Here is a 14,746-nt window from a genome sequence, read left to right on the forward strand (position 1 = left end):
TTCGTGTTCGATATTGAATTTGTTACAAATTTGTTATTCCATTTCTCATTTTTCATTCGTGTTGGGTTTACCTATTCACTGTACTGATAAATGGTGATGATTGTGCTTCGCTTTGTCCGTAAAAGATCAGTCCCCTTTCCACTCGACATAAGTACCACCTCTGTGTTCTCATACATAAAATATTACTAAATAAAATACCCTTGCATATGCAGGCTTATTGGTTCTCCGAAACACGGAATACCCGGAACTCACTCAGTCTCCCACGCGCTGCCTCCACCCTATTCACTAGATCCCCGATCTTTGCTGGCTATGTGTTTTGGGCAACATTACCAACGCAGGCCAAGACCAGCACGTCGATGGATAATTTTGTCGCTAAAATCTCTGCTCAATTATAGGTTTCATGTATATCCTGCTGGTTTGTCTCCTCCTTTGCCTTCTTTGCTTCCTATTTGTATTCTTTTATCTGTTTTACTGCTGTGGTTGGCTTTCACCCTTGTCTCAGTTTTATTGGCCGTCATCATGATGTGCCATGAGATAATGATATAAATACAAAATAAATACAAAAAGAGGCCTTCCGATGGATCATCAGCAGAATGGGAAATAAGTGCAATTGTGAAGACACATAGCAGGCGGTAAATGTAGTGCCACAAAACCAGACATCCAATGTACATACATGTGACACGAATCCCAGCACAGTCAACTAGTGGACAGAAAGGCTATGTGGTTGTAACTCAGTGCGTCATGATCAACACTGCTATCATCAGACAACGTCATAATGGTGCGTATGAGTATTATCATTGGCTTTTCCACAAAGCACTGCATCAACTGCCTGTCCGTAATCAGGTAATGCCAAGGACGGTCAGTGCGCGAGCCTCTCCGTGGTCTTCGGACCTCACCGAGCCAGTGATATGCCCTTGGCGCCGCGGGCCGCACTCCTGTCATAGAGCTGCTGACTATGGTACATAGACAACGGCATTGTTAGACTGTCTTTTGTCAACAGCACTTCTATTAGGATGCATAGGTCTACTGAGTGGTATTCAAGCCGTTTTCTTGGAGATGTCTATTCTACTTGAGAACGACAGGCTGGAGAACCGTATGGTAGCTGTCAAGGAGTCGCAAAATACCGGTACTTTTGCGACTCCCTGGTCGATGAGCAGAGCTGCTAAAATGATGACATCGGATCGCGTGAGTCAAGTATGCCCTTTGCACTGGGCAGCCGGCCCCAGACTTGGGAACCCAGGGATTTTTACTCCTCCAGGCCGCAAAGCTGACTCACTCGATAGGCCTTCATCTCTCCCCCTGGCCCTCTCTCTCGTACCGTTCACATGATGCAGTGCGCCTTGGCTGTGTTCACACCGGCTCTGAGATGTAGCACGTGATTCATCTACACTTGACGTCAGTGTGCATGATGTCAGTGTTCTCCATGCAGCATGGCGACTTGTGAAAGTCATACTCATACTCATACTCATAGTACTCATACTCATACTCATACTCATACTCATACTCATACTCATACTCATACTCATACTCATACTCATACTCATACTCATACTCATACTCATACTCATACTCATACTCATACTCATACTCATACTCATACTCATACTCATACTCATACTCATACTAGCCATAGCAAGAGTTCGTGCACAAAAGTCAATGACTGAGTAGATGGGATTTTTACCTGTAGGCTGTAGGCTGTAGGCTGTAGGCTGTAGGGACCTTTGTTGTCTGGTCGACACATTAGCAAAAGCAACACCAAACTACAAAAGTAATTGCACATGCGCTTAATTACAAGCCCCCCCCCCCTCCGTTGCACTATTCAAGAGAGTGCTGAACAGTATGTACATCGCGTATGTACACACGTACCCCTGAATTACTAATACTCACAATGCAAGCACACAGCAGCACCTACATGACGTCATTGTACATGTATCTGATGATAACCATGTTACAGAGTGTTGTTGAATACGAAACTGAGAGTAACGGAGTAAGACCTTGGCCTCTCTGTTCATGGCTTTGCCTGTGTCTGGTGAGCTGTTCCCCTACAATGTAGCTTGGGCAAAGATCATTATTTTCACTGTTAGGTCCCTGCACACTTTGTGTAGTGAAAGAGCTACATGTATGCACTTGGAGACCAGTATTAGGCCATCATGTAAGACCACTTGGGACCGTCAGATTACTAACTGGACCGTGCTAGCCTGGTAGGCATTATGCGGATAATGCCGGCAGAAATATTGGCAGAATTCGGTATTTTTTCTGGTAAGTTTCATGCATGTTTGGTATGTGGATAAAGAAATGGAGCAGAATTCGAGGAATTGCCCGCCATAAGGTTTGCATGGTTCTGCCAATTTCACTGCTTTTGGAGCAGAATTTGCCACCTTTTCGATCACTATCCGCACACCCCAGCCCTATAGACTGGGTAAAAATCCCGTCGATGGACGCAGTGATGCAGAGAACGTTGGGTACAGAACTACTGTTTTACATTGTGTACTCGGTCGGTAGATGAACAAAAGAATACTGGGGGAAAAATTCATACAAAATTGTTACTCAATCTGCGGACAGAACTGTTTCGTCCTTTGTGGACTCCTCAGCGCAGCACAGAGAAAATGAGGCCGAACCTGATAGCAATGAAAATAAAATTTCCAAAGCCAGATTTAAATCAGGCCCGAACGTACCTTGCCAGAGTGCTCAAACTGACAAGTCAGTGAGCTCTGCGTAAAATATACATAAGGCCACACTGAAGAAGGTCTGTGGTTCGACTCACCCGACCGACCGTACATTTTTCAGCCCGACCGTAACTTTTTTTCGGCGGGCTGTCGTGTGACTGACGTAGACCTACGTAGATCTACGTGGACTGAACACGTCCACGTCTACTAGTACGTGCTGTGCAGCGTGAGTCTGCGGACGCAGGCGCTAGGCGGCTCCTTTTGGACTTGACTTGTAGTTGTACTGCAGTGCAGTGCAGTGCAGTGAGTGGTACGACTGCTGCCTTGTGCTGGTAGTACTAGTAGAGTCTACTCGATACGACCACCGGCACCGGCAGACTGGCGAGACTTATTTTGAAGTGACCGTCCGGTTGAGAGTGATTGCCTCGTTCCAGATTAAGGACGGCCTTCTGTTTTGGGATGAAGGACAGACGAGATTGCACTGTCCTCGTGTATTGGGAACGATATTTCACCTGTACCGGTAAGTTAGTTGCTGCTCCATGTGTGCAAGCACAGGAAGCGTCGATGGAAAAAGCCCATGTATTAGGGACCGGCGGATTCTGCTCCAAAAGGTGGCAGATTCTGCTCGAAAAGCAGTGAAATTGGCAGAACCATACAAACCTTATGGCGGGCAATTCCTCGAATTCTGCTCCATTTCTTTATCCACATACCAAACATGCATGAAACTTACCAGAAAAAGTACCGAATTCTGCTATTTTTTCTGCCGGCAGAATCCGCCGGACCCTACCATGTATTCGTGCACGCCGACACCAAACTAGCAATACATGTACCGGTACATTGTACAATTTGTACTTCGAAGTAGTTCCCGAACTTACTTTCAACTCGCATCGTTCTTCATTTGCTTGATGATTTGGACAGTCAGAGTCACCGCTTGAAGTTATTCTCTTCTCGTTCCAGAGCTACACAATGTTTCAAAGTATTAGCCAGTGATCCCTTTATACAACATGTATGGCATAACACTGCGTAATAATGCCGATGTACTGGGTGTCTAAAGGCAGTACAGTGTATTTACATGTACTAAAAAATATATTTAAAAAAAAATCCGCCCGCCCGCCCGTAAAAAAATGTCCATGTTAGTCGAACCACACACCTTCTTTAGTTTGGCCTAATTGTTTTGTATTCCGAGAGGAAAACTTCATATACATAATTGTTTTGTACTCGTATTGGGACTCAGACCGTGAATATATCCGTGATTTCTGCGGGGCACGCACTTGTCCCCACCAGCAAAGTGATCGGCGGAGCAACTCTCTCAAACTCCAAAGTACCTGCACGCACACAAACACTTCTGTACAGGGGATTGGTTCATGCCTGCCATGCCAGGCTCAAGCCCTCGCTTGTGTAAGTGTGTGTTTAACCCTGTGAAGGTTTGAAGGGCTAAGGAACGCGTGAAATTTGCACATCCATCATTCTGCCATAACTTACGTTTTGTTTGCTTGGTTTTGGTAATCTAGGGCTCATTGAAACGCTCTTTCCGCTGCCAAGAGAATGAGGCCACGCTCAACTGCATGGATGCCACAAAGCGTGCTGTTAAAACATAAAGGCCCAACTGGATGACATTCTGTGCATTATGACTGTTAGCCCTGGTTTTCGTAATCACCAACATTCTACATCTCTGTCGTCTCTCACACACCACTTGCCAATGATAAGTAGTTCAGCCTGCAGCATTCCGCTGGGCTCATTCGCCAATTGATCAATTCAAAGGGAGCAATTCTCGCGACAAGGCGCAAGTTGGTAACAAGCAACAAACAGGTACACAACAAAGAAAACCGAGAGGACTTCTGTGCGGATATTGTCCCGAGGACCTATGAGTAGCGCAGCAGCTGACTGCAAGAAAACAATGCGAGAGATGTGGGTGGCTGGCACATTCACAGCACTGCGATACAATCCATAGTAGATCTACGAATGCACGTATATGTACATGCGTAGCAACTGATTGGAGTAGGAGAAGCTGAGAACTACCTTAGTTAGCGCTCTGACGGGAAAAAGCGTGGAGATTTCGACCTCTCTCTCGACCTCTCTCACTCACTGGGACTCACACTGTACCAGCGCTAGTAAGGATAGTGACCAGGGTGGGGGGGGGGGGGGAATGGTATTATTTTAGTAAACTACACAGTCGTCAGCACGTTATGCAGCTAGAGCGGGTCTGTTGCACATTCCTTCTTTTCTGGCATCGTCGACCAGAAACGAAACTGACTACACAGCGTAGTGCTCTGGTACTCAGTAGACAGTACTCAATGATCTGGCCACCGAATGTAGAGCCCTCTTCTAGAACAGCATAGTATTATCTTTTACAGGTTTAAGGCCAAGGAATTGCCTTTGTTTGCCTCGTTCAGTTACGGCGAGGTGCTGCTGCTATGGGTGAAACCATGCAGTGGATGTGTGCTGTGTTATCACTGGTGTCAATGTTTTCCACTCAATTCTTGCTAGCTGATAGTGTCAGCAGCATCGGTGGTGGACACTCTGGCGATGGCGTAGTGCTGCTACAATGTGCTCCGGGTCAACTAAACTGCAGCACGTCCACCGTAGCCTGTTCGTCGGACTCCGTCAATCCTGGACTGTTGACGTGCAGTTGTGCCGACAACGTCACTGCTTCTCCGTCTGCAGCAGGCGCAGGCTTCCTGGGCGCATCGTGTGTTGAGATTGATCCGTGTCGACAGGGATCTGTGCAGAACTGCTCCAGAACCGGTGGCGTGTGCTTGAGCTCCGATGGCGAATCGAACTGCTACTGCAGCGGAAATAGGAGCGTTGTCGGCGGCGAGGATGACGCCGTGTTTTCGTGTGTGCTGCTGACTGAAAACTGTGAAAGCAGTGTTGAGGATGGGGTCGGTGCGACGCTAGGTAGTACAGCATGTGCTGCCATTGGTGGAGAGTGTGGGATGATGAGCAACGGTCGGACAAGGTGTGTGTGCAAGGTAGGTTACGCTGGTAATGGATACGTGTGTTCGGATATTGACGAATGCCATGCACACACTCACAACTGCTCTAGACCTGGTGCACTCTGTACCAATACCGCTGGTTCCTTCTTGTGCACGTGCAGACCCGGTTACCAAGGAAACGGGCTGACCTGCCATGCCATCACAGAGTGTGAGCTGGGACTGCATGACTGCTCAGCAGTGGGTAGTCGTTGCAGCAACATGCAGGGATCATTCCTCTGTACTTGCCTAGCAGGTTTTGCTGGGGATGGCAGACTGTGCAGGGATATTGATGAATGTGTTAATAGACAACACACATGCTCACGGTACGCTCAATGTCACAACTCCATAGGCGGCTACTCATGCGGTTGTCTTGGCAACTACTCTGGTGATGGATACCGATGCCATCCGGACGAGTGCGCCATGGGAGTGCATCGTTGCCATGGAGACAACATTGTCTGCCTGGACACGGAGGCAGGCTTTGACTGTATGTGTCCGGTCGGGTTTGAGCTCGACTCGACGCATTTTAGTTGTCAGGATCGTAATGAATACTGGGTAACAGTTGTCAACAGAACTACATGTGTGTGAACCTGGAAGGTAGCTTTGCTTGTCTGTGTGCCTATGGGTTTGAGCTGGCCCGGGTGTCAGGTCCAACACAATGCCTGGATGTGGATGAATGTGATTCTGCTGGAAATGGCAACGACTGTGCTGCTGTCGGTGAGCTGTGCAGAAATGTACCTGGTTCGTATCAGTGTCAGTGCCATGATGGGTTTGCTAGGTCTGAGACAAACTCTTCATGCAAAGGTACGTGTGTAGATTGCAGGATTACGATGAAAGAATTGGATTATTGCAGGTCTGCTGTATCTTGGCCGTTACAGGGTACTCAATAACCCGCCTGTTAGGCCACGTACCCGTTTGGAACCTTAAAGTGTAACCGTTTCCGCCTTACCTAGAAGCCCACTGGAATCACGACCCAGGGATGTTATTATTTCCAGACTATTGACCCTGGATAGGGAGACCACCTGGCAACAGAGACTACGTTCTGAAGGTGCTTTGAGCAGTCGTCTTAGACAGATTTCACCATACAATGCTTCACTGCAATTATCAGTATCTTATCAACTGCTTAGCCATCATAGGTATGTACCGTGTGATGTCAGTGTTTCTATCATACTGTGTGTCATATGTGCTATAGAAATCAATGAATGCTCCACCATGACTGACCCATGTCAGCCTGGGTCCCAGTGTCGTAATACAGAAGGCAGTTATGTATGTTCATGCTTGCCTGGCTTTCTACTGGTGGACGGGCAATGTCGCTCCTTGCCAGAATGCACTGAACAGACTGGTGAGTGGAATCACTTTCTAGTCCTACTCCTTATAAATACATTTTTTAGCGTTCATAAGTTTGAGTTGAAACGGGAAACGCTTGAAGTAAATATTGAATGTCACCACCAGGACTCAAACCAGCGAGCCTCCCTTATGGCCCGTGCTGCCTACGCTAAGGTGTAGTCGCCATACTAGCAGCGTCTCTTCGGATTTCGTAACTCACACCTCCTGCGAATCCACACATGCTGGTGGGGCACAGCCTTCACTGTAATCGAACACTTCACGTACAAACTAGGTCTGTGAGCACCAATAACTACTACGAAGTAAAATTGCCATGACGTTGAGGCAGTTAAAATGGGAATGTCTGACGAACAATTCACTGCCACCACATTTGTATTTGAAGTTATAATATTATGACAGAGAGTGCAAACTGCAAAGATCAGATCTGTACCTGACTGGGGTGTGGATTGTCCAAAAACAGGCCGGGACCAGATATGGCTATAAATAAATCATTTTTGATCAGCATTACAGTGCAAAGACACTGGTGCAAGAAAGAGTTGGATCACATTCAACATTATTGTGTTCCTTGCTGTTTTCTGAACACCACGTGCAGACATTGACTACTGCAATAGCACTGCACATGCTCTCTGCAAGCTGTACAACACCACCGAGATGTGTCTCTGCGCCAACGGGTTCAGCATGTCCCAGCACGGCTGTTGGAATATGAATGAATGCATACGTGGACAACACGACTGCTTCTCACTGGAACACACGGAATGCGTGGATACTGCAGGCTCCTACGAGTGTCTTTGCTCGACAGGGTATACACTGGACGACAACCAACAATGCCAAGATGTGGAGGAATGTGCAGACAATATGCACGATTGTGATGGTATGGAACTTGCCTTGTACATACAGTGCCTTTACAGAGCACTCTGTCTTTCCTCTTCCTCGAAACTTCTCTTTTTCTGTCTACAGAATCCACATTATCTCCAAACACTCGGGTGAATAATGCAGTGTTGGTGGTGGGGCCCATTAAGCCCAGCCGACCAGAGGTCTCGGCTTCTCAATTTGTCTCCACTGAGGGTCTTCCCCCGGTCACCTACGTGTGTGTTCTTTTCCTCACACACATTCTCACTTTACCGATGACACATGCATGACGAGTAGAATGAGAGAAAGGATGTTGTGTGAATGTCATGCCTTCTAAACCTTCTTTCCTATTGGACGTGAACCATGAACAACTGTGTAAGTATGTCTGTTTGGTTGTCATGAGTAGTGTGACTGGCAACATAGGTTTTATTTTATTTATACAAGCATGTCGCCAAAGACAAGCAAGCCAACATGAAAATAACATGTTACTTTATCATCCAGTATGGGCATACATGTACCGACATGCAATATCTATGACATTAGATTAGGCTATGTCAGTCATCGAGCAGATGGTGATCTGCTTGTTTCGTGTTCCCTGTGCACATTCAGGTAATGCCACATGTAGAAACAGTGTAGGGACATTCCATTGTCTCTGCAATACTGGCTTCACAGGAACTGGACACACTGGTGGGTGTGAGAATGTCAATGAATGTGTGCATGGCCTGACTGCTAAAACAAGAACTATGAATCCTGATGCCACCGTGGCTCGTATTCCCTGTACGGCTAGCAACATGCAGTGTGCAGACACGGTTGCAAGCTATCGATGTGACTGCTTGCCCGATTACTACATGCAGCATGACGGCCAGTGCAGACCCAGTAAGTCGAAATATGTTGACTCTGCGTAAGATTCTACGTCACACTGGCTGCATGCATACACTGTCCCTCCAGGAAATCGCGATTCCACGGATGCAACAAATTTCGCGATTTCCCCGCGTTTTTTGCTGTTTTCTGCACTGCACTTTTTCTGCACTTTTCACGCAGTCCTTTCCATGATCCTGTAGGTTATTTGCATAGTACGACTCGGACTGCTCCCGAGTAGATATACGATGCGACAAATTTCGTTATTTGGCCCAAATCCGCAATTTTCTGTAAATAATTTCGCGAGTTCCTGGCAAGTTCTGCATCATTCCGCACTTTTCGTCGCATTTTTTGTTGTTTTCTGCCGCAATTTCTTGCGCAAGTTTTCGAGAGTTTTTTCCGCAAATTCCCGCAGGGACAGCATACAGTTCAAGCATGGCTATGCCACTCAGCCTGAGAACAGAACTGTTTTATTGATCTCTTGCAATGTGGACTCATCCGCTCAGCACACAGGAATGAGGCACAGAATGGTAGATGCAGCCATGGAGATAACAGTTCTCAGAATTTCTTCATTGTCTTTGTGTACGGTGAGCAGTGGTGAAACTAGCAAGTTAGCTAGGTATTGGTGGAGAATATCATGATTGTTTCCCTGCTCAGTTTAGATAATGACAACCCAAATGTTATGTAAACTGTGAGTTAGTGCTGAGTCGGGTAGCATTTTCTTCGGGTATCGGGTCCGGGTAGTTTTCCACGGGTAGCACGGGTACCCGATCGGGTAATGTTCCCTTGGTAAGACCACAATGCACATCGGCCCCTTCCCTTACACACTGGATAGACATGCGTGAATTACTTGTACACGTGCACTGTAGACCTCTCTCTCTCTACTCTTTCTACATGTCATCTGCGACTTCGGGTTTTCGGGTACGACTCGGTACCTGTCTACCCGAGGTCCTCGCGTGCTCGCGGTGTGCGTGTGTGTGTATGTGTGTGTATGTGTGTATGCATATGTGTCTCTAAGTGTGTGTGTGTGTGTGTATGTGTGTGTGTATTTGTGTGTGTGTGTACGTATGTGTGTGTGTACCCTGTATTCGTCATAGTTAGTGAGCTGTTCACACCATGGAGTCCACCACAGCCCGGAACACCCACATCATTAACATGGCCCATTCGAAAGTTTGATTACCAACAAGATCTGTGAGTCGATGGATATGTCTACTCACGATATGTTGAATGTGCCCTTGCCTTGCCTACTTCCTTGTTATCAAACCCATGAATACTGGGGTGGAGGGGGGGGGGGTAGCCCTTGCCTTGCCTACTTCCTTGTTATCAAACCCATGAATACTGGGGTGGAGAGGGGGGTAGCCCTTGCCTTGCCTACTTCCTTGTTATCAAACCCATGAATACTGGGGTGGAGGGGGGGGGGGTAGCCCTTGCCTTGCCTGCTTCCTTTTTATCAAACCCATGAATACTGGGGTGGAGGGGGGGGGGTAGCCCTTGCCTTGCCTGCTTCCTTTTTATCAAACCCATGAATACTGGGGGTGGGGGGGGGGGGGTAGCCCTTGCCTTGCCTACTTCCTTGTTATCAAACCCATGAATACTGGGATGAGGGGGGGGGGGGGGTAGCCCTTTGCAGATACTGTCTACGTAAGAGTTATCAGAAAATGTTACTTTGCTGGGATATTCCATGGATGCTTGGTATAAGGATAAAGACACTGCCTTTCAGAAGAATCTGTCCTTTATCGAACATTGTAAGCCAAGGGCAAGTGGGGCAGGAGGGAGGGGGGGGGGGGAATTGAAGTCAGGGGTGGGCAAGAAATTTACTAAGACGAGCAAGAGCATGTTCTAGTGTAACAGATAAAGCGACTCCAATGCTATGTTACAGTTTGAATACACTCACAATGTCAGCATGTAGAGGAGACGGCTCGATACCGGGACGTTTTGACAGCCAAATTTGTATTGACCCAAACCGATTATCAGCGTTGATTTTTCACTCGAAATATGTTTGTGGAAGGAAACTGGCATGTTGAAGTTTGCTCTGGGGCCAGAGTCAATCGAACTGAGCCACTCCTTTGTGTTGACCCATTGCCTCCAAGTTGCCCAATTTTTCGCTTCAAAAAAGTTCAAATCAGAGGCCAAACCGGACACGTTTTAGAGTGCACGTCAAATTCACTCTGGGTCTGAAATTAGGTAATTGCTATCGCTCCACGACGGCCAGTACAGAGTAACAATAAGCCTTGTGTGTGCTTCCATTAGTTTTGATTGGTATGCGGTGCTTTATTGGCGAGAGGCGAGCCGCTGTTTACCTGCGACAAGAAGTTGATTTTTCGAAAGTCGTAAAACTCAAGTCGCAGTGCGAAGCAACACGTCAAAAACTCGCCTGCTTGATATGGCGCTTCTGGTTATCGCAGAGCCATGAAATTTTGGCTCGGAGTATAACACATCGTAGTCTCACTGTGACATATGTTTTCTAATCAAAATACCAAGAGAGAAAGTGAATATTGAGTCCGTTCCGGTTTGCAACCGGTGTCCTATTTGAAACCGTCCCCTCTACTGCAGCTGCTACTGTTTAACAATGGTAGAAAATTATAACAAGAGAAGATCTATTTTCCAGAGTGAAGTAGGACAAGTTTATGACTTGATAGTCTTCTTCCTGAGTTGACAACCCCCCACTACACCCCATCTCCTGGGTGGTTGGTCCATCTTTGTTGATGATCTGCTTGCTACTGCAGCCAGTACACAGTCATTGGCATCAACCTTGGAGCAGCTACCTTGAGCAGCTCAACTAGCAGAGTGTTTCATGTTTCACCCGACATTCTATACAACTTGACCGGACCTAATGTCTACTCTTACGCTGAAGCACTGGAGACAAGGCAGCCAGGCTCAACGCCGAGGGCATACGTTGTGGCGGAGTTCCACTCATCCTTGTTTGGACACAGGGCCGTATTGCCCGTGACGGTCGGTGATGGGACGAGACTCGGGCAGTGGGAGAATGGTCCACTCCCGCCCAGACACACCTTCACACTATGGTATCAGGCAGCAGCGCAGGCCAGTGAGGATGCTGGTCAATACTCCCAGGTGAGGAATTTGTGCATGCAACAGCATTGCGAGCCATGTTTTGTTAAAAAGCAATTCTGGACGGACAACTTTGGACTCACATTTCGTCATGCTGTACAAAGCTCGGTATACAATAAACAAGTTCACGGAAAAGAAACCCGGATTAAAATATTATTTTGGGCCCTTAATAGAAAATTTATTCCATCTTTTTTAATTGAAGGATGGCGATAAACTTGTGTCGCCTCGCCGCCTGTTCAAATAATTTTTTATTCGATTTTTATGTGTGCAGATGAGAGTAGTGGCGACATCACCATACCTACCTATTCAAGAAACGAGAGGTATACGTTTGCAGTGTGTGCTAGAGTGGGTGTGTTACAATGTGTGTTACAATGTGTGTTACAAAGTGTGTTACTATGATCGTGTTGCAGCACACTGTGTACCTGTCTGACCACCACCACCACCCCAGCATGTTGACATACAGTCTGGTTACAAATCACCATGACAACCATCAGTGGCTGTTACAACCTGTAAGAACCCATTCTACTATACAGAAGGAATGATCCAAAAGTTACAAACCCAAAAGTAAAGTAGAGATAGCCGGATTCGTGGCCGCATCACCCCACGTGTTCAGGAACACATCGAGTAAAGATGTTCACATCGGCGGGCCACCACTTCGCCCATTATATCCCAGTGTCGAATGCAGACCTCACAAGTGAATGATCCAAAACAACAAGAATCACAATCATTTTCTGTAAAAGCCGGTACTTGCCACCAGCTAAGGACCCTTCGTTATGCTGGTTCATCATCATGATCATCTTACTGAGCCCCGCTGACGTCATCATCATGATCATCTTGCTGTGCCCTGCTGACGTCATCAGTCACATGAGCAGTCATGACTGATGCGTGACAAGAAACAGTCGGTCACGCAATGATCGGCCACACACACATGCGCGTGCACGCACACACGCAGACACACGCACACACAGATAGGCTTTCCCCAAATCGGCCGGTCGAAAATTTCGCCGAAAACGAGACTTTTCGAAAAATTGCTAAGCCTTTCGCCGATTTTGGAGGGTTCCTTTGAGAATTGCCGAAAATCTACAAATGTTGTTGCAAAGTGCGCTTACCATCAGTACGAACTAATGATGTTGCTGCAAGCATGACAGGTCGAGCTATCTACTTCACTACTTGTTCTGTTAGGATTTTGAGGTCGTGTGATTCGTGTCATTTGACCTCCTCTCAAACAAACATTAGCCATTAGGAAGACCGTCACTAGTAAAATCCCCAAATCGGGGCGCGAAAAAGTCACCGAAAACGAGACTTATCGAAAAATCGCTAAGCTTTTCACCGATTTTGGAGGGTTTCTTTGAGAATCGCCGAAAATCTACCAAATCTTCCAATATCTCACCAATCTTGAAGCCGATAGGCCAACAATTCTATTTGCCGATTTCCCAATATATTCCAATTTTGCCGAACAGGCGAAAAAAACGGGCCGATTTGGGGAAAGCCTACACACACACACACACACACACACACACACACACACACACACACACACACACACACACACACACACACACACACACACACACACACACACACACATACACACACACACATACACATACAAACAACACATACATGCACAAAAGATACGAAATTAAAGCGCTGTGGCCCGTGGCTAGAACCAGACACCACTATTCGTTCCATATTCTGCGTAGCTTAGGTAATGATAATTTTTTTTACCCGACATGTATCACCTCTGTCCAGGTGCTGGTAATGGGCATACAACAGTGTCGGTCACGCTAATAGCTGCAGCGGCTGGAGGACTGGCTTTCGTAATGTTCCTATCCCTCTGCCTAGTTGCTCTGATACGGAGACAACGGCGCCTGGCTGGCAAAGGAAGAATGCGCCAGCCTTCCAGGAACAAGATACTTGGCTCAAGTGCCTCTGAAGACATTAAGATACGAGACACGTCAATTTGAATCGCATATTTAGGTGTTCTTGTTTTCTATCCTTCATACAAATGATGCTTGATTTTCTGTCCCTGGTCTATAGTATAATGGAAGGCATATTGAGCACATGCACAGGGCATACCCATGCAGTGTGGTGTGAACATTACTGTACTAAACTATCTGATTACATGTATTGGCAACTTGCATCTTTCCATCTCAATAGCTCATCCAAAATGCAAGATAATCCCAGCAAATTGGAAGACCTGGCAGGTATGACATCATCATAATATTTACCCTGGTCACCAAGAGCATGTTCTTATTTACACACAGACACTAGCTGTACGCTGCTCAGTTTACGCGCTACGTCTTCATGACCCCTACGCGTAACCTTGAGCAATTAGTACACAATCATGGTTTGCCTTACTAACACACAGGTCAGTTCAGAGTCACCGACTATCAGCTAAACCAAACTCCTAGCGTAGTTATTGTCTTCCTGATCGCATAGTCCTCTTCATTTCACGACTGATAAACTCGGCATGTTCTACGTGAACCAGAATTGCAAATTATGGACAATTGCGAATTGCAAAAATAATAATAATTATTCTTGCCTCGTTCCATCACATCAGCTATGTCATAACACTGACAGCCGGCAATTCATGTACCACTTTCCAACCATGTGCCCATTTTGAGCAGCTCATGAGCAACTCGTGCCAAACATAAAGTGGTACCAGTGTACACGTAGTTCTAGTCCTTGAGCATGCACTGATTATGCTCACACTAAGTCAGACCAGTAAAATATACTGGTGATTGGTGGGGTCAAATAAAATCCAGCCCCATGACTATCACTGCACATTCCACGGTTCAAAGTCACTCTTAGGCAGTCCCTGGACTATAATGTTCTCCAAGCCGGATTTTACTTGCGACCACTGACAGTCTGTGCAACAAGTATAATAATTATGATATTATCACGAGAAATCTTGACACCGCGCAGTGGTTCCATTGCATGCAATTAAAGTCATACCAGATGTGTTCATCCCACACACACAACACA

At 46.6% G+C, this 14,746-nt stretch overlaps 1 protein-coding gene across 1 annotated transcript; it reads left to right on the plus strand.

Moving 5' to 3' along the window:
- Positions 1-5,092: 5,092 nt before the first annotated feature.
- Positions 5,093-14,730, plus strand: LOC135819983 (fibrillin-3-like). The gene is made up of 9 exons (XM_065333282.1): positions 5,093-6,141; positions 6,201-6,442; positions 6,831-6,980; positions 7,575-7,853; positions 8,441-8,707; positions 9,787-9,880; positions 11,416-11,761; positions 12,030-12,078; positions 13,511-14,730. Exons 1-9 carry the CDS (start codon positions 5,093-5,095, stop codon positions 13,723-13,725), a joined length of 2,691 nt encoding a protein of 896 aa, XP_065189354.1. The 3' UTR covers positions 13,726-14,730.
- The last annotated feature ends 16 nt before the right edge of the window (positions 14,731-14,746 follow it).

The sequence above is a fragment of the Sycon ciliatum genome, chromosome 6 (genome assembly GCF_964019385.1).
Source record: "Sycon ciliatum chromosome 6, ocSycCili1.1, whole genome shotgun sequence".
Lineage (NCBI taxonomy): Eukaryota > Metazoa > Porifera > Calcarea > Leucosolenida > Sycettidae > Sycon > Sycon ciliatum.

Excerpts from the sequence above, each read along its gene's own strand:
- LOC135819983 (XM_065333282.1), top strand. The coding sequence starts at position 5,093 with ATGCAGTGGATGTGTGCTGTGTTATCACTGGTGTCAATGTTTTCCACT. Across the intron at positions 6,981-7,574 it reads AGAATGCACTGAACAGACTG|ACATTGACTACTGCAATAGC; the intron begins GTGAGTGGAATC and ends CACCACGTGCAG. Across the intron at positions 9,881-11,415 it reads TTTGATTACCAACAAGATCT|CCAGTACACAGTCATTGGCA; the intron begins GTGAGTCGATGG and ends TTGCTACTGCAG.